This window comes from Vidua chalybeata, chromosome 7 (genome assembly GCF_026979565.1).
Source record: "Vidua chalybeata isolate OUT-0048 chromosome 7, bVidCha1 merged haplotype, whole genome shotgun sequence".
In the NCBI taxonomy this organism is placed as follows: domain Eukaryota; kingdom Metazoa; phylum Chordata; class Aves; order Passeriformes; family Viduidae; genus Vidua; species Vidua chalybeata.
This window is the reverse complement of record NC_071536.1, coordinates 31,302,743-31,327,358: the sequence shown is the minus strand read 5'-3', so window position 1 is coordinate 31,327,358 and position 24,616 is coordinate 31,302,743. Positions and strand designations below refer to the sequence as shown.

At 38.6% G+C, this 24,616-nt stretch overlaps 1 protein-coding gene across 2 annotated transcripts in view; it reads left to right on the top strand.

The window, feature by feature from the left end:
* Positions 1 to 24,616, top strand: part of DPP10 (dipeptidyl peptidase like 10) — a 440,873-nt gene that overhangs the window by 231,437 nt on the left and 184,820 nt on the right. For both annotated transcript variants that reach the window (XM_053947934.1, XM_053947933.1), the window contains exons 2-3: positions 14,050 to 14,164; positions 22,513 to 22,608. In XM_053947934.1, coding sequence (XP_053803909.1) covers positions 14,140 to 14,164; positions 22,513 to 22,608 — 121 coding nt within the window. In that variant the 5' untranslated portion in view covers positions 14,050 to 14,139. The remainder of the gene's footprint in view (positions 1 to 14,049; positions 14,165 to 22,512; positions 22,609 to 24,616) is intronic.

The following is a 24,616-nucleotide window of genomic DNA, read 5'->3' as shown; positions in this document are numbered from 1 at the left end:
CTTTCGTTGCTCACTTGCAGGGTTACCTAAATATGCAACTAAACACCACAGGGAGTGCATAAAAACCAGAAAATAAAACATTCTTACTGCAGTACCTTGCAGTGTGTTGGCTACTGATGCAGATATATTCAGAGAGGGGTGGTACACCTCGGGGCAGATAGTGAGTGGTAATGAGACAGCTTTTGGGTAAACTGCAATTTTTGATTCCCACTTTGGTAAGGGCACCCAGAAGAATTACTTTGTATATTTTTAGTAACTTCTAGTTTCAGAAGTTGAGGTATACAATTACTGTTGTTGCAGTTGTACATTGCAAAACTCTCCATTATCCTCTTGGATGTTTTCATATGTCTGCTATTTTTATTCATTTTTTTCCATTCTTAAAAAACAATCCAGCTTTCTGCTTGTAGTAAGAAGTAAGCACTCCTCCTAAATGTGCAGAATAAAATTATGCAGGTAATAAAATTATCAGTCAAAATGTCAGACTTTTCTGTTGCAAAATCCTGTGTGCAGTATGAAGTATAAATAGAATAATGTATGCATACTCGCCTTCTAGGGGAAATAATAAAATAATTACTACCAAAACTTTATTTCCTAGGTCAGAAGAACATTTACTACATTCCAACTATGGTACATAAGCAACCATTTTGATATATTTTAATTAAGAATAATTTTAACAATGTAGATATGCAGTTGTTACACTGGATTAGAAACTTCAAGTTCTTTTCCTGTAAGATGTATTGCTTCAATTTCTCTTGCTGCATCATGGTGAAGCATCATTAAATTAAAGCATCGTGTTGTTTTGCAGAATATTCTCTTGTAGACAGGTAGTCTTGGTGAACTGATGAGATTAATACTTTTATTTCACTTTCAAATATGTGAAAATCAATGGTTTTTGCTCTCCAAGGCTTCTTTAGAAAGCACTAATGGCAATAGTGCTCCACCATCAAATAGGACTGATTGGATTTTAGAAGCTGAGCTTTTTACTGATGTTAGTTTTCATGACAAAATTTAAAAAATCCCCACAATCGTCCTCATTAACCTCCAGTCAAGTCTGGGTGAGCAGACTGTGCACAGAAAAATGCTTTGGGGTCCTCTGTTGCTAGTAGTGTGATGGAGTGATTTGTAAGGCTTGTGATGAGCAGTAACACTGGGGGCAGAGGTGAGGAAGCACCAGATTTTCAACCAGCTGGTCCATCAGACCAACTTGGGTCCAAGTCAGCTTTGTCAGAGCCACTTCTGGTTTGTTTTGCTCTTGGGGTTTTGTTTTTGTTTGGTTGGGTTTTGTTTTTTCCATGTGTTGTGATTGAGTAGGTGGAGAAGCCAGAAAGGATGGAGTGCAGTTGCTGGGCTTTGTTTTCCCACTCAAGGGCTGCAGAAGAGCTACTTTAGTGCTGGTTTTTATTTTCAGTGCCCTGTGCCCAGCAGAGAGGGGATTTGGCTGCACATCTCCACACACTGTGACCGAGGAATTGTTTCCTCCAAGGGCCACTCTAGTCAGAAATCACAGGTGCAGCTTGCAGCCAGCTGCTGGCTTTGTCACTTGCTGTGTGTCAGGTCAGCTTCAAGGAGCTTTGCTAGTTTTAATATTAATATTCCTCAAAATTTTGATCCTGTGGGAACAGCTAGAGCTGCCTAAAGTTGCAATCTCAGGAGTTGTAATATAGCTGCTTCCAGAAAATTTCATAAATTGTTTACACAGAGGAGACAGGGATGTAAAAGATTATTCAGTTACTCGGGAGGGAATAAGGAGCATACGGTGCTCTGAGCTGCAGAAAACAGGAAGAAACCCCACAGGTATCAGATCAACACAAAATGTGAAGGAAATTTTCCTGCAAAAGTCAGGTATTAACTACACCAACACTTCTGTTACAGGTCCCTTTATGTAAATTAGCAAAAAACCAAACTCTTGGCGAGTTTCCATCAGTTTGAAAATACATTTGTTAATCACTGCCACTTATCTGTGATAAAATCCAGACTTCTGTTCTGTGGGTGGTTTGTTTGCTTTAATTTGTTGGGATTTTTTTTCACCTGTTTTTGCTTTGAAAGTGGTTTGTATTTTATGAACATTCAAGATTACCTGTGAACCCATTTTTGTATGGCATGAACTTGGGAAATTCCTTTTGTAGCTTATTAATTAAATTATTCAGTTTAGTTGGCCATATAGGTCTGGATTCTGACTTCTAGCCGCTTGTTTTTGAGTACACACTGAATATGTTTATTCATTCTTGTTAAAAACTAAGCAAGTATTTAGAAAAAGGAAATGAAGGTTGATACTTTTTAAATTATTACTCTGGGGAATTATGGAGTATCACAAGAATCCTTTTTTTTTAAGGCCTGTAGTATAAAAGAAAGCCATACAGCTTGTCTCATAGCCCAGCACTTTCATCTGAGTCAAATATTTGCCTCCAGATTTCTCAGTAGGAGCTGTTGAAATGGATCTGAAGGAATTATTTGGCTCTTGTATCAAAGCTCAGAGCCAAGGAGAGGTTTTGAGCTGAGTGCTTGTTGTGAGTACTGGATCTCCAGACAGCAAGTGATCTTCCAGTGCATTAATGGAAAATTCAGTGACAGGGAACTTTTCATCCACTTTAGTGTAACAGCTCTGCCAAAGGCAAGTACCCACTTCTTACCCAGATTGGTAAGATCTTTCTCTTCTATCTCTGTTTATTAAAACTCTATTTATAACTCTTCTAACTTTTAAATGGCAAGAACCCCAAAAGAAATAGATACTATGTGTTTTATAGAGATCATCCTTGCCTTATTTGTCTTTGGAATCAGAGAGAAAGAAGACATTACTCTCAGAGAAAAAAGTTTCTCTGAGTCAAAACTTAGTTTGGATGGATTTCTGCTAAAATTTCTAAGACAGTGATATGCTTTCACCTTTATTAGTAAAAATATTAAAGCATACGTGGAGTGCTTGACAACATCACTGCTTTTCTTGGCACTATTATTATATTAGAGATTATTTATCCCTACAATCAAAGGTGCATTTGAGTTGCTCCTTAGAATATCCAGGCTTTGCTAGAGCAGTCCTTAGTGGATCTGTGCATTTCTTTGCTTTTCAATAAAAACAACATCTGGAAAAGTTTGCCAATAGGAGCACCTTGACTCTTTTTGGGTGGCTCACATTTCCCAAAGAAACATAATGGATAAAGGGTTTTTGAAATGTTTTATGTAGATAGGTTTGGCCATTAGGTAAAATGACTTTGCAGGGAAAGAAAAGCTGGATTCTTACCTTATCTGGAAGTATAGTGAAAAAATCAATGAATCTGGTAAAACAGCCAAGAAATTCCTGATTTTTTTTTTCCTCCTAGTACTAAATTTGTTTTTTAATTGAGTGGAATATATTTAAAGAGATGATTTTGTAACCCATTGTCTTTCTATAAATGCTTTTATATAAGCTCTAGATGTGTGCATGACTGTTGGAAAAATGTGATGTCCTTAGTCCTGTGAGAATTTACACTGTTTTTTAAGGGAAATGTGATTTTGGCTCTGCTGGCTCATTGTATATGTATTAACTCTATATAATGTAGCATAATGTATTAAATCTACAAATTTCCTGATATAAAATTACCTTTCTGGTATTTTCCTCCTAAAAAGTGCAGGAGAAAATAGTATCTTTATTTCTGATCATAGAATCATAGTATTCTACTGCTTTAACTAGAATTCCATTTCCTGGAAAAACAGGTAATTTAATGGAGAAGCAGACTGGGAAAAGCTAAATGATAAATTTCCAATCAGAGTCCAGCGATATTGACTGAGTAATTTTGCTTGCTACATTTTTGTTGACAAATATTTACATAAAGAGTTGTTGGTTTCCCATTCTCACCTGAGCTTGGGAAACTCATGTAACTTTCTATTGCTTTAGATCCCTCTAAACACAGAGGTTGTGTTTAGAGGTTGTGTTTATTACCCTCTTCTGGTACTGGCATTTCTTGGTTAATTAACATTTTTATTTGTTTATAGGAATGTTGGCTTGAATAATATTTGTCTCTGTGTATATTCAGTGATATGTGTGTGTGTACATATGTATGTGCACAGTCTTATTAAGGCACATTTGGATTTAAACTACTTGTTTTATTTGCATGTAATTTATATGTAAATCTGAAAACAAATAGGAAAATATTGATGTAAATTTGCAAAATAACCTTTGCAAATGTATTTCATAGTTCGATAAATCCTGATTTAATCTCACTCATCTAAAAAAAAACTTTCTGTCAGATCCATTCTCCAGGACTGTTAAATGGGATAAAATTAAGCATGTGTACAGACACCTGAACAGTGAGAAACTGCAAAAGTTGATTTTGTTCTTTCTACTCTTAACAGTGAACTTACTTGAAAGTCATGCGCCAGTGCAGTTTTTTACCATTAAAATTAGGGGCACTGTGTTAAATTTAAATTGTAAAATTACGTGGCACAGATCTGAATATGACTTTATGACATTGCTGCAATTTGGTAGCTCTTGCTGTTTATCTAACCTTCAGGGAACTGCATTGTTGTGTTGTCAAACAGATCTGCTTATTAATGCTGAAATTGTTGATGTCAGTCTTAAAGATCATTTCTTGTGGGACCTTGCCAGTATATTCGGAAATAAAAATCCATGTTAAAGCCTTTTTTTTTTTTTAGCAATCAGGCAAAGTATAACTTTGTTTCTGAGCAATGAAAAGTACAAATTCCAGACACCAACTTTGTTACATCTGTAGAAAAATCTATAGGTATGCAAGATGGATAGCCTGTATTCATTTAAGTCCCTTTTTCTTGAGATATGTTATTTTACTTGGGGGATTTTTCTTTAATGTGATAAGAATGGGAGACATATTTTTCTATCTTGTGACATTTCATTAAAGTTAGGATCAATAGAAATATGTGAAAATACCTTTTTGGCCATAAATGGCTGTGCCAGTGTTTATACAGACTTCTTGTATTACATCATAGTAACCTGGATAAAATCATGTTTATGCCTGCTGCTTTGTCATCTTTTTGTGTCCTTGGCCTTACTTGCTTCAGTGAAATACTTTGAAGAATTTTCTTTAATTATGGCAAAGGAACTGTTGATTTCCTGTAGGAATGGTGCATGGGCTCACTGGAAATTGCTTGCTTTATTTCCATGTAATCTCGCAGGCAGTCTTCAAGATACAGAGGTGGCTTTTCCCAATCAGACAAAAATCTCATTAGCTTCCAGATGAGACTGGTGTGAGGAAAAGAACATGCAGCCTGGTGTGGGTCTGGTGAGGACACAAGGAGCGTAACCTGAAGTCAGAGCAGAGCTGTTGGTGAGCCTCAGCCCCACAAAGGACTGTGAGACTCCTCTGGACAGCCTTTTGTCTGGAGGTGAGATTTGCAGGGGAGGTTGGAGTCCTGTTTAATAAAGCAGCTGTTCATTAGTTGTTATCCTTAGGAACTTGTCGAAATCCCCATAGGTGGCTTCCTGTAGCTTTCATGTCCCTCCATACTTCAGTCATCTCAAGGTGCTTCCTCACGTCTTGTCAGAGATTCGTTATTCTCCCCAGCTCTCCAGGTGTTTCTGCTGGACTGGAAGGAAAGAGTACTGTATTTTTATTTCTGAAAATTTGTTAGAAACAAACTATAAAAGATTGTGAGCACAGGGTGGAAAGGGATAACAACTCTGAAATCCTGAGGCTCAGTGAAGTTGCCTCTGATGCTGGCATTACACCTCTTCATGGAAGTGCCTTGCATTCAGCTCAGCTTCCAGAAGCATAAGGAACTCCCTTGCCTGCTGCAGCTTCTCTCTACATTGTGACTGCTCTTTTTTTCAGGTAAAACCGAGTTCTGTCATCCACTGTTACTTTATTCAAGTCTCCCTCTGCCCCAGCTACTCAGCAGTGCTTATGGCAGCATTTCCCATGGCCTGCCTTCTCTGTAGTTTCTTTACTGCTGAGAGCTGTGATAGTTTACTTCCCCCCTTCCTCTTTGAACGCTGCTGTGTTAGCTGATGGCCACAAACTTTCACTTCTGCAGGTGCCACAGTGTTCTGATCAGTTGTGCTCACCCATCTCTGCTTTGGTATTTATCACATGCAGGAATAATGACCTAAGGTTTAAACTCATCTTCTGTGATTAGACCTTGAACGAGGCTTTCAGCAGAATGCTTTAGAAGTTAAGCTTTTACTTGTTTGTCTAGTGTAATAGCTAGCTCATTGTCTTTGAGTAAGTGCTACAAGGTACACTGCAAAAGGAGTGGGAAGATGTGGAATGTATTCTTAATGCTGGCCATAATACATTAAATAGATTCCATAAATGTTTCTGGGGTTTTTTTGGTGGTGTGTGTGTGGTTTTTTTTTTTTTTTTTTTTTTTTTTTTTTTTTTTTTTTTTTTTTTTTTTTTTTTTTTTGGGTTTTTTTGTGAGTAGTTGGAACTAAGGCTGTTGACAAAGCTGTTCCAAAATCCCCCAAATAACCAAAATCCAATTCATGAATGGGCACTTGCAAGTCCAAGGAAAAGATCTCTCTGCTTAAAAAAAAAAAAAAGATCAAGCTGAAAGAAAGCACAAAATGTTTTTTAAGGTTAATAACCAGTGCAAGTGATCAACACTTCTCAGAATGACTAATATGTGCATGTTTGTTTTAGTTTATTTTTACCGAGGAGAGGTGGGTTTGGGTTTGTTTTAGTTGTTTTGGTCTGGATTTGTTTTCACTTTGGCTCTGCAAAAGGAGGGCTTTGTTCTACCAGTGCAGCCCAAAGAAATAAAAATATGAAGAGAGATTGTTCCCATATCCAAACCCTGCACCTGCTCTGAGCAGGGTAATTGCTAACAAGCTGCTCTCTTTTTGAAATGCCAGTTATCCAAAGAGCTGACAGAATCCTGCATTCCTCTGAAAGTGGCATTTTACAATGACTCTGAAAAGAAGTGCCAATGTTTTCATGAATAAAGATATTGACCGGGGAAGGCAATTGTGTGACCATAATCATTGAGACAAGAACTGCAGCAGCAGGATCTTATAACACAGTGGATTGTAAAGGGAACGTGAGTGATGAAAATGATAGGTACTTATGCAAATGGATTAGAACTATCCTGTGCCACTTAGTGGATCTGTCTTTTAAACTCTCTTGCTATCTAGGCTGTGGGATTAGTCAAAAACCAGCTGGGAAGGAATGGACACAATCACTTAATCACAAAATCAGAAGGCTTGCTGGGGTAATTTCCCTTCAAATAGCACACTGCAAACCCAGGGCAGGTAGTACTTAATATCAGTTGCAAGCCCAGCTCTATAAAGAGCTTTGGAAAGACTGCAATCTTTCTATTATAAGTGTATTGAGTCTGTCTTTTAAAACACCTGAAATGTGACATGAAGTTATTAGTCTTTTTTTTCATTTGTCACCTTTTCTTTATGTTTGGGGAATGCAAATGGCAAGAGTTTAATGAAGTGATATTGTTGTGATTACATCTGAGCTGCAGAGTGAGACTCATTCTCATTCCTACTGCAAAGCAAATTACGTTTGCTTTTCCTACTCTAATGCACTTTGCCCCTCAAATTCTTGCCAAAATAAGGGAGGGCTGTGATTCTCCTTAGTGCTTTTCTCTGTAGGCTTTGTCCTGGTGACAGAACAGCATAAAAAAAGAGACAAAAAAAGGAGATGATTTATTCAGAGCATCAGAAGATGCCATGCTGGCAGAAAGTGCTACAGCTCCAAAATGCTACAGCCCAAATTAAGCTCCTCTAAGATCTTTCACCTGCCTCAACACAAAACCAGGCAAGCACCAGACAGTGCTGCAGCTCAGTGCTGGTGGGTTTTGTATTCCAGATAAGCACAGTCAGGGGTAAACACCAATGTGCATCTGCAGACCTGGACTGTCAGGCACGTCAGCTTGGTAAAGTTCACTCTGGACTGCAGAAATTATGGTAGACTTTCTGCATTTAGTTTGAGCTGAACCCAGCAGAAGTAGTTAAACTGCTTGAATTCTTGTTCTTAGCTTTATTATAGAGAAATGCATATTTTCTGCATTTGGTTGATCACACCATTTATCAGCTGGGTTGATGCAGCATGGGCAGGAGCTCTGTGAGAAAAAAGCAGTTTGGTTAAAAGCCTGCTCTCAGGGTTAGCTTGTCTCTGAAAGTTTGGGTTTCACTTCTCCCAAAGGGGATGCTGCATTTTAACTACCCAGTGTCTTCTGGAAGAGCCTGGCAGAGGCACTCAGTAGTCCTCAGGCATTAAGCCAGTGCCCTTCCACGTGCCTTCTCCCACCAGGCATTCTGCTGTTGCTTGTGGCACTATTTCCAGGCTGAAATTGTACTGTGGTTTACACAAAGAGTTTTCTAAGAAATCCGGAAAATGCTGTTAGGATAATTCAGAAACCTGACTTACTAATGCAGCATGTTACGCCAATATTTTCTGACCTTTCGTTCTCTTACAACAACCTTAGTTGTACTCACTTGCTAGAAAAATTATGTCTTAAAGACTTTTTATCCTCATTGATTAACAATAAAACTGTGCAACTCAATAAGCTTTAGGAAGGAAGCTGTGATTTTTTTTTTTTCTGGTTATACTGCTTACAAGAAAGATTGTAAGTTTATTCAGGTAGAAATATGGAAATATTTGAAAGTTTTTTGTGTGTTCTTCTACTACGTCTTTTAATTCTGAGTGATTCTTTTTCTCAAATCAATATCCCCAATACTACTTAAAATATGTGCTTACATTTTTGTGTGAAGGGATAAAAATATTTTTAATAAATCTAGCTGAATTTAGTTTCATGTTTTTATTTCTATTGTAATAGGAACTTAGGTCTTCTTTTTACAGTCTCGTGTAATACAGCCATTATGGAGGCAATTTCATAGTTTTTTATTCTAAATATGAAACACCCGTGTCAGAATCTGTCTTTCATTCAAAAACAGAGAAAAGCTCAGAAATGCAGAATGAGATTACAGCCTTCTGGGACAGGTCACAGCACTGGTGTGTGAGGGAAAAGAGAGTGCCATGGACTTGTGCAAGGCTTTTGTCACTGTCCCACATGGCATCCTTGGGACCCTGACAGGTCTGAGAGATGAGCCTTCAAGTTCCACAAGGCCAAGTGCAAAGTCCTCCATATGTGTTGTGGCTGGGCAGAGAATGGATTGAGAGCAGCCCTGAGGAGAAGGATTTGGGGTGCTGCTGAATGAAAAGCTCAGCATGACCCAGCAATGTGCACTTGCAGGGCAGAGGTCCAGCTGCATCCTGGGCTGCATCCCATCCATCCCCTGTGGGCAGCAGGGCAGGGAGGGGGTTCTGCCTCTCTGCCCTGCTCTGGTGAGACCCCAGTGCTACGCCCCAGATCTGCACCCAGCTCCGGGGCCTCCAGGCTTGGAAGGGTGTGGACCCTGTTGGAGGAAGTCCAGAGGAGGTCCCAAAGATGCTCAGAGGGCTCTCGTGCACAGACAGGCTGGGAGAGGTGGGGATGTTCAGCCTGGGGTAGCAAAAGCTCTGTGAAAACTTTAGAGTAACTTGTAAAGGGGTTACAAGAGAGCTGGAGAGGGACTTTTTACGAGGGCTTGTAGTGACAGGACAAGGGAAAATGGCTTTACACTGAAAGGGGCAGGTTTACATCAGACATAAGAAAGAAATTCTTCCCTGTGAGGGTGTGGCACTGGAACAGGCTCCTGGGAGAAGCTGTAGGTTTCCTGCCAGTGTTCAAGGCCAGTCTGGATGGGCTTTGAGCAAGCTGGTTTACTGGAAGGAGACAGGGGGGTTGGATTGAGCTGATCTTTAAGGTCTCTTCCAACCCAAACTGTTTATGTTTCTGTGCCATAGACTGTGATATTCAAAGCCATGTCTTGCTTCTGTTTCAAAGATTTTCATGGCTGTAGTGAATCAGTTCATCATCAGCCTGTAAACTGTGTTTGGAGATGGACTATATATCTAGAAAACAGCCTTGAAAAGGAGAGAGAAAGATGCTTCAGCCTATTCAAATTATATTTGCTTTGCATATTTGCTGGATGTACTTTTTCAGCATTTCCCTTTGAAACACCTTGTTTTGCAGTGGCAAGTGGGCTGCAGAAGGGTTGAAATGACTCATGTTTTCCTCTGACAGCCTCAACCTGTCCTTCCTCCCACACCCAGGCCCTGCAGGTTTTTGATTTAGCCTTTCTTTTGGTTACCGCTGCAGGATTTGCAGTCTCTGTGGTGCTGTATCACACATATGGTACATGCTTTTGTAAAACCAGTCTTCTAGGGTTTTTTGCAACAGAGGTTGAATGGAGACAATCACAGAGCAGGAGCTTTAGGCTTTGTCCTTTGGTTGCATGCGTTGAGATCCCTGATGGTGAGTGCTTGTAGGCTCTTGGTAAATGTGGTCTTCAGCATTTGGCAGCAGTAGCCATTGGAACCTCTAACATTGGTGTACAGGAGTTTTGTGCAAGCAGTGTTTCATTTTTCTCTTTGTTTAGAAAGAGAAAAATGTTTTAGTAAGGTGTTACTCAGTCACAAATTACATTCAGAAATATGTATTATTTGAGGATTGTTTCTGGCAGCAATGCAATTAAATGGTTTGTGAAAACGCTACTATAAATAATGAGAAAACTTGCAATTGTATTATTCTTTGCTCAGCCATTTTCTGATTCATTAGAGTTAGACTGTAAAATCTATAATAACATTATAGGTAGTGTTATATATAAACCACCATATTCAAGAGCTGGTATTTTTTCAAACCACATTAATAAAAGAGCCTGTTTAGAAGATTAAATCCTTAAATCTCCATCTGTGTCTGCATTGTTGTTATGTGCCAGTTAGCAGATAGTTATGGGGAAACTACGTGGTGTCAAAAGCTTCTCATTGTATGGCTCTCTGTGATGTTTCCTCTTGAACACCTCTATCTTCTTGTCACACTCAGAATTCACAGCGTCTGCCCTGCCACTGATACACAGCCCAAAGATCTCTTTAACTGCCTTTTGCTTATGGCCATTTCAAAGCAGCACGAGGCTAAAAATATTTTATTGTTGAAGGACTGCAGCTTACACTGTTTTAAAACTTTGTAGGTTACAGTCCAAGAGTTGCATTCGTTAGCATCAAAAAAGTTAATTGGAGATGCCCTCGATAGTGACTGTGCTATGAATTCACTTTATTATAGTAATTTTTCTAATATTTCATCAAATATTGTTTGTGTACAGTAACTTCATAAATGTCTTACAAGAATATTGTCACTCAATATCAAAATACCATCATGACCTTTAATAATTTCTAATATAATAATTTGATACAACTTGTAATTTTTATCCAAATATTAAAACTAAATATCTTCATTTGAGACAAGTTCTTGTTTTTATGCCAGTCTCCAAGTTTTCAGCTAGCTGGAAACTCTTCTTTCTCACTGTGGGTACCATTAAGCTTTGTATGCTCAGTACTTGATTCATCTCTTTGATATTCTCCTTGCACAAATTTGTAGAACTATTTAAAATGAAGCTTTATTTTTAGAAACTGAACAATATTAATGTCTGCAGAGGATAGTAAGGACTTGGTACATTTTTTAGAAGCTTTGGCACATTCATCAAGTTGTCCAGCTTCTGTCATTTTAAGTCAGTTCTTTGGAATAGGGTTTCACAATGCTCTCAGGGAAACTCCAGTTCTCTCACCAGCACTTGGTTCTGTGAGCTTCTAAACTGGACTCTGTCTTAAACTGGACTCTGTCAGATGTCATTTAAATAAGGCTAACACTGTGATGTTTAGAATAAGTTTGTGTTTCCTAGACTGTGCTATTAACACTTTAAAATAATTCTTACTTAAGGGAAAATAATGGCTTGGATCTGAGTTCACCTGCAGGACACAGAAATTCTGTATTATTATTATAATTTTGTATTATTTTGGAAAAGCTGTGGATCCCTGCAATCCACATGGCCAGGACTGTCCAGAGAGGATGGAACCATGTGATGCTCATGACCTAGGGATCCCCAAAGGGGCTGATGGAGCAGTCATGCAGGCCTTGAAAGCCCATGTCTAAGGCTACACAGGCTGTGATAATTAGTATTTCACAGGGGAGGAAAGAAAATGAGGGAAGCAGGCAGGCTTGAAAGTGGTTGGGAAGCAGGGGCAATGGGGTGGGGAAAGGAGGCAGATGCCAGGAGTTCCTGTTTACACCATTTTTTTCCCCCTTGAATGCTGAAGACAGGAGTCCTGAACTTCAGCAGAAACCTCACAGGTATCTCAGACTTGTTGTTGGTTGTGGTAATCTGGTTCTTCCACACGGTGATCCCGGGAAAGCTGCAGAGTTCAGCGTGGGAGGGATTGGTCACAAATGCTGCAGCTGCCCTCATCACTTCCGCGTGCTGGGGTTGAGCATCAGCCGCTGCGGGGCGAGTGTCAGGAGCCAAGAGGAGATGTCTGTGATCATGGAAGGCCGGAGCCACTGAGCCTTCCATGATCACAGACATCTCCTCTTGGCTGCCACTGCCATTCCCTGCCCTGCTGTGGGGAGGGCCAGGCTGGCACCTCTCAGGTGAGGGAGCAGCTCCTGGGGGACCAGCCATGGGTAGGGGCTGCACTGAGGAGACAGAGTGGCTGCTCTGCCACTCCGGTGAGAGTAAAAACCTCAAAAATGAGCAATCCCAGGCAGGCTGGGCAGCATGATGGGTCCAGGGGGCAGAAGATGTGCTGGGAAAGTGGGGACGTTCCTTGCTGGGAGCTGTGATGTGCTGAGGACTGCTGTGAGAATTCCCTGGGGGATTGCTTACAGATGGTGTTAGGCAATTCCCCTTTTATTTTCTGGAAAAGAGGGCCAGGGAGAGAAGGTGTCTTATATAGGTAGAAATGAACCAGCAAGGGGTTAAAAGAAACAACATTAAAAAATTAAAAGACACAGTTGCTGCTGTGGGTGATGTGTGATGCTGAAGTGGTGCATGTGAGCCAAGAAGGCACAAGAAAATTACCACTTTCTGTTAAGACTTACCCATTTCACACTTACTATAACCCAGAAATGCAAAATGAAATAATGTGTATGTGTATGTGAAAAAATTCTACCATGCTTTTGGAAGCTTGTAAAACATAGCAGGAGGTGGTTTGGGTTTTCTTTTTTTTTCTTTTCTTTTTTTTTTTTTTTTTTTTTTTTTTGGGGGGGGGTGTGTAGTATTACCATAGCATTTAATTATAGCAAAATAAAATTAAAGCATTTACCATAGCAAAAATAATATTTAATTAATAATTTATTAATTATTAATAATACTTAAAATTTATTAAATAAAATTAAGAGTAACTAAAGGCACGTGCAATTGTGTCAGAGAAACAATTCTGCTTGCCAAATCTAGATAGAAAAAATACTGTTTTCTTTGAGGGAAGGTTGGGGTTGTAAGAAACAATTGTACCAGTTTTGTCATTGTGTTGTTAGGTGTTTATGTGCTGTTTGGTCTCAAACTGTACCATGAACGTGGGCAAGGCATGGCTAGGGTTGAAAATATGTAAATGGTGCCTGGCAGAGTTAACGTGTAAGCACAGAGGGTGTAAGCTTAAGTGCACTGCTAGTTACAGAAGCATTCCTTTCACATTTGTTATAAGCTACTGTTGGTTTTTTATAACTAATAGGGGAGCAGTTTACAGTTGATCTACTGCACAGAGAAAAAGAGCTTGTAGCTTCAGATGGAATGGTTGCAGCCTCAGGCAGTTTTGCTAATGCTTTCTATTACAAATAAGTTTAATAGTGTGCATTAAAAGGGATGTGTATTTAAACCTTTATGGTCCATACCATGTTAGGTGGAATTACAGTAAATTGCTACATTTCATTTCTGTAATTATCTTATAAACTGCTAGTTGATATTGTCCTGAAGTTTATGTTCAGGACATTTTAACACCAGTTGTATTTTGGACAGCTTGCATAAGATCATTTGATTGTCTCTTAGGGGTACAAAATTACATATCTGTATAAAAAAAAAAGAAAAAAAATCAATTAAAAAAGCATGAGGGTTGCACACATTTGGATGACTCTGTGTACTGTGGAGAAGGGAGGGATCATGATCACCTCCCGTGCACATTATGAGCATGCACAGAGCAATTTTCCTATGGCTAATAGTTCTGGAAATGTATGTTTAAGAAATGTGCTCTTTTCCTTTTATTTCATTTTTTTCCATTCCTGTAGGAACTTGGAAGTAACAGCCCTCCGCAGAGGAACTGGAAGGGAATTGCTATTGCGCTGCTGGTGATTCTAGTTGTTTGTTCACTCATCACTATGTCAGTCATTCTTTTAACCCCAGGTAACCTTCTTCTTTATTTTATCTTATTAAAGCTGTATGATTCATAATGCAGTCATCAAAAGCAATGAATGTTAAAGTGTCTCTTGCCTTTAAGCATTCTTAACTTGTGGCTATTGTAAGTTTGGTGCCTGTAGGGACTCGGGAGCTGCTAGAGGCCTTGTGGAGCAGAAATATTTGGGGTTGGGAATAGGTCCTTAGGATTGGCCTTGAGGGAGCTACAGCAATCCTTGTGAGCCTCAGTAGGTGTGAGCTGACTTCAAGAGTTTGTTGTTGGTTTTTGGTGTAATTTCAGATTCACAGATGAGCTAGGAGAAAACTGAATGCCATGGAAAACTGATTCTGAGAATGCAACTTCTCACTCAGTCATGAACATGGATCTTCCATCTGCACATGCACAAGCTTCTTCCCTTTTCTTTCTTTCAGAAACAATGAGGGGAAAGTAATGGCTCAGTCAAAAAAAAAGAAAAAAAAGGGAGAGGGCAAGAAGTAGACAGAGCAAGCACTGTACAAATTAAAAAAAAAAAAATCTTTGAATCCTTTTGCCAGTTTTAAAGTTAGAGTGTAAAGTAGCTGATGTGCATGGCATGCCTAGATAGTAAATATTGGTCTGCAAATATTCTGCCATTCAAGTGCTCAGTTTGTGTAAACCAGAAAGTTAATGAAGCTCTTTTCAGTCAAATAATGGTTCCAGGCTGTTTGGCCACGAGATGAAATCACCGAGGGAAGCTGTGCATGAGCAAGTACAGCAGCAGAGTGCTGCTGCTTTAAAGGAAGGTGGTGAGGCTAAATGGCAAAGGATCAAAAAGCTTTGCTTGTCAGAGGGGATGAGGCAGCTGGAAAGAGGATGCAGGAACACTATGGATAGTCTGCTTCCCCTGTTTTGTATAAATATCTACTCCTTATGCAGGGTGCTGTCCAAAATGGCTGTTTGCTTATTTCCACTTAGATCAAGTTGAGAAAAATAAAAGTGAAGTTGTGCTGCTGTAGTCTCAGTGAATAGGAGCCTTCTTCAGCGAATAATAAAAAAGAGGTTTTGAGAGCACATGGTAGTGTATCCTGGTACACTTTAAGAGAGAAGACTGTTTTTTGTTTCAAGGAGAGGTAGGTTTTTTTTTGAAGACTTGTAAAATATCAAGTGTTTGCTGGAATCTACAATAATAACTTTCAGTTGTGGGTCTTATATCTGTATAGAATTAGTTATGATGTAAAAACATAAACTGAAGTCTTTGAAGGCACTCATGGAAAAAGAATAAACAACCTAGGGGAATGTTAAGTTAAAAAAAAAAAAATGTTAAAAAAGCTCAGTGGATTATGACATCTCTGAGGTTGTTTCAAAATCCAGAGATCTTGGTTGAAAACTTGTGTAAGCTGGGACCTACATTTCAGTTCAAGTCATGCAAGTGAAAACTAGTTCTGTCAGCTCATATGCTTTAAGATATCCCATAGAGACTGATATAAATTAAAACCTTTCTCCCAGAACAATCTAGGTCTGTAAAACTGGGCTTTCCTGTGGCTTGGAAATGCTTACCATGGAAAGCTTTGAGGTGCATTGTAGGATAGATAATTGCCCTTTTTCGGCCCTAATCATTGCTGTTCTCCCTTCACTTTCATTATTATTTTGTTTGATTATTGAATTAATATGAATTATGAATTATTATTAGAATTAGATTATATTATTAGAATTATGAATTATTAATGGTTTGGGAAGTAGGTATTTTGCTACTCTGTTGGCAGGTACTAAGCTCTATAGCTGACACTTCTTTGTCATGAATATGTGTTAAGATCACTTTGGGATGTCCAGTATTTGAGGGGAGGAAAAAAGTAGAGACCCCCCCCCTGATGTCTGGCTATTGTGAAGTGCTTAGTTCCAAGTTGATGCTAATTTGTTATTATAAATATTTGGGTTTGAAAATCCTTCTCATAAAATATAATAGGTCTGAATGAAGATATTCAGTGCAAATGTCCTTTGTTACCTTGGGATGTTTCAGTGTTCATTTCTGGTACTATTTTGAGCATCAGAGAGTTCTCTCCCTATTTAGTTCTGCCTGTATGGATGGGTGCTTTTTAGATTTCATGTAAATTCCCCTAAACACTGTACATCATGCTGCTTCTTTTTATGGAAATGATGATAATTTCAGATGGTTATGGCTCAGAAGCATGATTTTTTCACTGGCATTTTTTGGAGGCAGAAGTGTACTTACTGATATGCCAAACACAACTGCAGCAATCTCTTTTGCCTGCAATTATTTACACATTGTTTTGTCCACAATATAAGAAACTCTTAGGTCTGTGTACACTAACAGTTGTCGTTTGACTTCTCTCAAATTTTGAGCAACAGCTTTCCTGCCTTTTCATAGAGGGACCAATGCTTCCATATGGGATAGAATGTTTTTAAAAGAAAGTGTAATTCATTTGCAAAAGGCTTCAAAGAGGCTTTAGCTTCCACTAAACATAGAAACTATATTAAAACTAAAAGGAAATGTTTGATTTTCTTTTTGTATTATCTTTTATTACATGAAATATAACTTGACTATACAATACTAAGCAGGATCTCTGTTGACATGGAGATGTATTTTGACCTATTAATATCTTGGTTTTTGTTCAAATCTGAAAACTCTGTGTTACAATTATGGTTGTGGTTTGAGTAAATGTATTGTACCAACAATATTAGTAACATTTCTGATCACTTTATCTTGCTTTTCATCTATGATAATACTCAGAATCTTTATAAATGTTTGAGTGTTCTCAACAAAGAGATGGAAAAGTGGAAGAACAAACCATCCAGTGATGTAAAACATTAGTGGTAGAGTCTGAATGAACTCTCAGCTCAATAATCACTTGTTGGGGCTCAGGAACTCTCTGTGAGCCCCCGTGGACTAAGGAGTACATTAAATAAACCCCACTGCTCCCAGCAAGTAGAAATTGCTACACTGCTCCATACCTGGGAGTAGAAGGCTTGCAGGCAAATATCCCTGCTGGTTTTCTTCAAAATTAGGAAAGTGCAATGATAAAGAAAGTGCACAGAGATGCCAAAGAATGAAGTTGCCCTTGTTAAAGCAGAGGACTGGCTTGGAAAAACTTGGAAGTTTCAGAACGGGAGCCTGTCTGTCCTCTGGGGCATTATGAATCTAGTGATTTTTGTTTAATATGGGAATAATCTTATAAATATGTCTTTATATTGGGAATTAGTGGCCAGTGCAGAAACACAGGTGACTGTCCATGAGATGCCATCATTTGGTTTGTATGTCAGTATAAATATAACACATCTTCTGCTTTTATTCTATTTCATGTTTTTGAGGTTTCATCTCACACCTGCATATACTGAAATAATCTTAGGTAGATGTTTAAGATATCAGTGTCTTTAAACCATTCCTGCCTTTGAATCAACTTGTTCTTGCTTTGCATCATGACAGTATGTTCCACCTTGTAGGAATTATGTGAAGACCTCTCTGATGAGCCACTGTTGATCTTTATCTCAAAACTGACAAATGTTCAGTTGAAACTATTAGCAGCTGAAAGCTTCTATAAGAAAAACCACTTAAGAGCAGCCTAAGAACTGTATGGATTTGGCCTCCCCTGTACAGGTGTTTTGCCACAACACTTAAAGCTGTTTCTCCCTTTTGGGACTATCAGTTATACCTTCCTGTTAACTTACAGTTTCTGAAGGTGTGGAAGACTCAAATGCTTTTTCTAGGGCTTGCTTACTGAGATATTGATGTTGGCATTTAAACCATGCCTGCTGATGTGTGCACTTACTGTTGAGCAAAGGAGCACCTACCTAATCATAGATCCAAGGAAAACTCACACATGATAGGAAAAAAGGACACTTTTTCAGAAAAATTACTTTAGAGAACATTTAGGTTAGACAAACGGTCAGAAAATGCTTTCTGTGGAAAGGGTTCAGTAAAATCAAGCTCTGGGAAGAGAATCCATTTGGATTATGTCCAGTAGATAAACTGTTCAGGGTTAGGACCGACCTCTCCATACCCTCTCTCATACTACTCTTAAAGGAAAGGAAAGCAAACAACAATTTTTTTTTTTTTTTTTTTTTGGTGTTGTGGATATTCACTGCAAGAAGGTTCAAGTTTCTGTTCAATTCTGTACAGACTCCCTGTAACTACTGTAAATTGGCAGGCAGGTTTTGATATCCGACTCTTTTCTGTCAAGTTTTCTTCCTTTGTCATGATAACACAAAGTGAGCCATGCTAACTCCCAGCTACACCTGCTACCTTGCATACAGTTTACTAGTGGTGTTTTTCCACTTTCAGATGGCATTTAACATAAAGCCTTTATCCTAATTTCTATCATAAAACCTTTTTTTTTTTCCACAGAAAAGTCAGTAGGGAGCTTCAGTTAATGGCATACTACAGTACATAATTATTAGTTTTATTTGCTACGTTAGAAGGCAAATTTTATGAGGTGTTTAGACTACATTTAACCTGCAAAAGTAATATCCTATAAACTCATGAAAAGTAGCAAGGCCATTAATTTCAAGTTTTGGAGTCTCCTAGTTTAGTAAGCACAAACAGGTTTGTCACTTTGAATTAATACATACCAGTATTTAAACTGTTTATAATTAGATGTACAGTTAAAAACTCTTTAGCATTTGATTTTGTAATCTTGTGTCATTTGCTATATATATATATATATATATATATATATATATATATATATATAAAATTTCAGACTGAAATACAGAAATCTATGGTAAATAGTGTGAGAACATTGGAAATATCATTCCTTTAAGGAATAATTCAATAAAATTTACAGGGAAATGAAAAAGAGATAGGCTATTTTGTAATGTAATAAATACAAAGTAGTAAAGGGAAGTCTTTAAAATGAGACAAGTATATCCTAGAATCAAGGATTAGTTTGGGTTGGAAGGGACCTTAAAGATCATCTCATTCCAACCCTCCTGCCATGGGACACTTTCCACTATCCCAGGTGGCTCTAAGCCCTGTCCTGGTTCTGAGCACTTCCAGGGATGGGGCAGCCACAGCTTCTCTGGGCACTCTGTGCCAGGACCTCTCCACCCTCACAGGGAAGATTTCCTTCCTAGCACCAATCTAAACCTGCACTCTTTCAGTTTAAAGCAATTTCCCCTTGTCCTGTCACTCCATGACTGTCCAAAAGTCCCTCTCCAGCTTTCTTGGAGCCCCCTTAGGTACTGGAAGGTGCCCTAAGGTCTTGCTGGAGCTTTCTCTTCTCCAGGCTGAGCAGTCTCAAATGTCCCCCTGTCTCCATAGCAGAGATGCTGCAGCTCCCTGAGCATCTTTGTGGTCTCCTCTGGACCTGCTCCAACAGCTCCATGTCCTTGTCACTTGGAGAAGAGTTACCAGCAATGCATTCCAGGAAACTTCTGAGTTGGTTATGCCCTGCTGTGCTGCCCCCCCCAAGAGGTATTGGGGTGGTCAAAGTCACCCACAAGGACCAGGGCTTGTGGATGTGGGGACACTGCCCTTGGTCCTCCAGCTGGGGTGGCCTGTAGCAGTCCCCAAGGTGACAATAATGTCACCTGTCCCCTCTTTAATCCTGACCCATAAGGTTGGCTCCTCATCCATCCTCAGGGGTAGCTCCATGCATTGCAGCTCGTCCCTGACACAAGAGGGCCACCCCTCCTGTTCTCCCCTGCCTCTGGGTGTAACCATGGTGGGGTGCAACTAATTTGTGCTTGTGCTCCGTAAAGATTAACCCACTCCTGTTTTGAGGGTTCCCAGGATGTGTAATTCACCCTGTTACAGATAAACTGGGCATCTGAGATACTCACAGAGAGCAAAGGTAGAACTCTACCTTTTACAAGGGTTACAAACAGAGCTCCGTTTTGGTTAAAACTTAGCATTAGGAAAAAAATACTTCTAAAACATCTAAAACATCTTGTAATATGTCTAAAACATCTTGTAAAGTTGCTTGAAGATGCAATTTTTTTTAGTTTACAAATGCTAACCATAGTTTAAAACTTACTTTAAGATCCAGTTTATATCGAGACTTCTTGCCAGGATGTGATAGAAAACAGAGAGCAGAGCTGATGTTCCTTTCTTCTCTAATAGCTTCTCTGTACTCAGCTGATGTATTGTTTTAGTGATTTTTATTTAAGTAGTTGGAAAAAAATCTGTCATAGGTAAGGCAATCTTTGACAATATAACAGCTTGTGTGAGCTTGATTGCTACTTGGCAAACTGGCAGGAAATAAAGGGTCACAATAAGTAGAAACAGACTCAGGTAAGGTTAGAAGGGAAACACATTTGGAATTATAAACAGCATCAGAAATTGGTGTGTGGAATCCAAATAGGTGATGGAAAACAGCTTGTGGAGGGTAGGTTGTCAACAAGGCTGTGGAGAAAGGGGATAATGGGCATGAGGAGAGCCCAGTGTTTGGTGCTGTTAAGTCAGAAGCAGTGTTTTGAAGGCACAGGAATGTATTTGTGGAGCTGAACAGAGCACACATAACAACATGTGCTTACTTTGAAGATAAAAACACACTGTGTGGCAGGAGCACAAGCTAACAAGGTCCCACAATGTGTAAACAGAGGGATTAGGTATAAATCAAGAGAGATAATGTTGCTCTGCTGTAAATCTCCAGTAAGACTGCAAGTGGAATATTGTGTCCCATGCTGGACTGGCAGATGAAGAAAAAAAAAATCTAAACAGACTATTTTGATTCCTAGAAGGCAGGAAGAGGACAAAAAGCTTATTTAAAGATTAGAATGTTTGTCTTATGAGGGAGGATTTGGACAACTCTGCATGCTTGGCCTTACAAGACATGAAGTGCAAGGAGAGTTGATTACAGTGGGTGAGTGCTTCCTGGAGCCCTGCTGCCACCTGCGAGGGAGCAACATGCAAAATGCAGCAGAGCTGTGGTGTGAGCAGCTGGGAGGGCCTTGTGGCTGTTGTAAATTCATGATGAGCATTAAAAGGGAATTTCTCTTCAGTACACCAAGGATGCATCTTATTAACATCAGCTGAAGTGACTGCAGCGGGCAGTGCTGACATATAAAGGCAAAAATATCATATTGCTGTTGATTCCAGTAAGCTTTCTGCTGGGCCTCTAATTGAGAAATTTGGCTGAATAAAGACCAATAACAAAACTATTGATTGACTTTATTCTCTTTGAAGGGTCACATTCTCATCCAAAATGTATTACAGAATATGACCTTTACAAAGCAGGTTTCTTTGTTAAAAAAGTCCTGGTAGCATCATGGGTTGACACAAAGATAACAAGATTGCTGCCTGACTACTGTGATGGCAGATACTCTCTTTGTATGTGGCTATCATCAGAGCACTGTTTAATATCAGTAAGGACAAAATCTGCCTAACCCAAAGTTCCCCTCATGGAGAAGGAGAGAAAAACTCGTAGAGAAGAGAAAGAGTGCAGTAATTTATGGTAACGTGCCCAATATTACAAAATTCTTTTAAAAACCTGGCTGGGCATTGGACTGGATGTGTGGGAAGTGCACAGGTGCATCTTTTTGCACAGGCAAGAAACAGCACAGCTTTTGGCAGCTGCTGTTCTAAACAGCCTGAAGCAGGCAGGTGAAGTGCAAGCTGCTGCCAGGGACTATTGCTTGGAAACTTGGTGGGTTTGTCTTTTGACACTAAAACTTTTGCTTTAATAGCAATGGTTCAGTATCACCACTGTTAGTGCAGCAGTTCACTATTGAATCTTCACTACTTATTTTTTTAGCTTACAGCACAAGAACACTGATATTTAGCAGAGCTTTTTTAGTTTTCTGAAGTGTGGAGATGGTTTTAGATGCAGGAAATTAATTTTGTTTTATTTAGTTTTGTTTTGTAAGTCAAGGTTGGCTAATGTTCAGGAGCACAATATTCCTGGGTCATGTTTGGGAAAAACACAAGGCTGCTAGCCAAGTCATGTTGTTCACATCACTAGAAAGCACAGGCTGTAAAATATGCATGTAGATTTGTTTTTAATTTCATTTTAAATTGTTGACTAGGTGAAGTTGGTTCCAAATTTACTTGCAGGAGTTTTTTATCTAGTTTCTCTCAGTGTAAGGTCCTCAATGTGTTCAACATGCTTTGGCTGTCAGGAAATTTTGGTATTTGTTTGTAATTTTTTGTGGTGTGGGGCTGTGGTAAGAAAGAGCTTTGCAATGAAAGTCCCAATATTGTAAATAGCCAAATACTAAATCCTGTAGTTTTCCTGTCCAAAAGGTACCAATTCTTTGTTTCCTGAAGCTTTACTAAACAAAAATTATACTTTTACTTGTTATGAAAAAAAAAATAAGAGCAAGGTATTTTTATCATGGTTCTATAATTCCAATGTTTTGCAAACAACACTGAATATATTGTTTTCAATAATTATCTAAAATGATCTTGTTGTATTTATTTTAGATGAACTTGCAAATTCATCAGAAAACAGATTATCCTTGGAAGATCTCTTCAGGAAAGAGTTCATAATTCATAATCCAGAAGCCAAATGGATTAATGGTAAGTTTATAAGATCTCACTTAATTTGAAACTAGGTAAAAATTTTAAGTCTTGAATAATATTATCCAGTCACTGAGAAAAACAAAAATCAGTTAAAATTGCAAACCCTCTTGAAACTGGCCAGTGTCCCAGTTTTCCTTGTTCCTCTGAATCACTTCTCTTTCATTAATTTTTGAAGTGGCTTTCTATTTTTAAAGCCCTGTCTAGTAGAAACCCACTAAAATTACCTGGATGTGCTCCTGACTCAACTGGAAGCAGTGGTGAAGAGTTATGTTTAAGAACTGGATCTTGTTTGTGGATTCACAGGAAGATCAACTCTATTAATATCTGAACTTTGGGATTTGAGAACTGGTTCTCTTTGCATCTAGAAAATACTTGAATATTCCAATATATTTGTACAGTCATGGTATTTTTCTGATGACAACTAATTGTATTTAGTATTCAAATTTATTAAATGATTTGTGCATGGCATGCAGATTTCTCCAAAATTAAGCAGTTTTAATGTAAAAAAAGAAAAATAATTCAAACTCTTTTTCTCAACTCACTGACTTCTTTTTCTCTTGTTGCCATGCCTTGTTCACTTTCTGTCTGTAAGAAATGTACAGGTAATGCAGTAGCAGCTGTCTGGTTTGTGTCATTGTGGTAATCTGGGTGTTCCTGCAGGTGACAGAATCAAATAACAACAGGATTTGTGCAAAACTGGGCAAGGCAAAACTGTTGTGGAGTGCTCTGTGCAAGGCAGGAGTCTGGCAGTCTGGTGGCTGTGTGTGTAAATTCAGAATGAATTTGCATGGAAATATTGCTTCAATTATATTAACTTTGGCGTTCAACTATAATTAGAACTGCTTTACTTAGTAGGGAGCTGTGTGATTGAATTATTGCTTTGTGATAAACTCTGAAGAATGAAGTGGGTATAATAAACATAAGTGCATTTAAAAATAAAAGCATAAAAAGGAGAAAAGTATGGTCAGTATTTTTTTTTTCAGGACCTGCTCTGGTATTTGTTACCCATTAGTTTAGGGATTAGAGAAGGGACAGAGTTTAGTTTCCTGCCACTCCCTTTCCCCAGCTACTCCAATGATATCTCACCTTTCTGCTGAGTTGCCCTTAGTTTCTTCTTGGGACTGGTTTTTGTCTGCAGTCAGTGCAAAAAAAAAAAAAAAAAAAGTGATACTGGGTACAGCTGGAACAGTTCTGTTGCCAAGAGGAGAAGTTTCTTGTGTTTGGCAGAAAACTCTTTTCCTGTAAGACTTTTTGCTAATGAAATCATAAAAGCAGGTTTTCAATTTGCTGTTCTCTGTTAAAACAGCTGCCTCTGACCCCACCCTTTTGAAAAACACTGGCCCTAATTGTCAAATAAAGTTACCCCAGAGCCACTACTGTAAACTAAGGTGGTCACTAAAAGCAGGTAAGTACATAGTGGAAGAAGACCACTATCCTGGTTCCATCTATTATTCATGTTACTTAAAAAATCCATGAGATGATTCTCCTAAGAACTCTAGTAGTTCTTCATAACATGTGCCTAATATTCTATGCATAAAAATAGTACTAATTTCAAAACCCAGGACAATAAAACTAAAAGGCTGTGGATGGAGTTACATTAAATATTGGTGATGCTATAAAACATGTAGTTTATTGTATTTCTTAACTCTCTTCTACAGCCTGTAATAACAGCTAAGCTTCTTTTATGAGTTTCCCAGATGTGGTAAAAAGAAATGCAGAATTTGGTGCTAAATCCTGGCTTGGATACAGGTTTCTCCTATGGTTTTCAAAATCTATCTTAAAAGCTCCTACATTGAAATATAATTTAATTAGCATCATGCAAAAATATCATTTGTATTAGTATAATGCAAAAAAATTGTTGTAAACAATCCAGTGTAAAAGCTATGAGATTGTACAGGTATGAACTTTTCCATCTCTTGAAAATAATACTAGAAATGCTATTTATTAGAGAAAGGCCCTGTGTTTTATTAACAGTACATTGATTCTAATATCCAGTCTTTCTGCA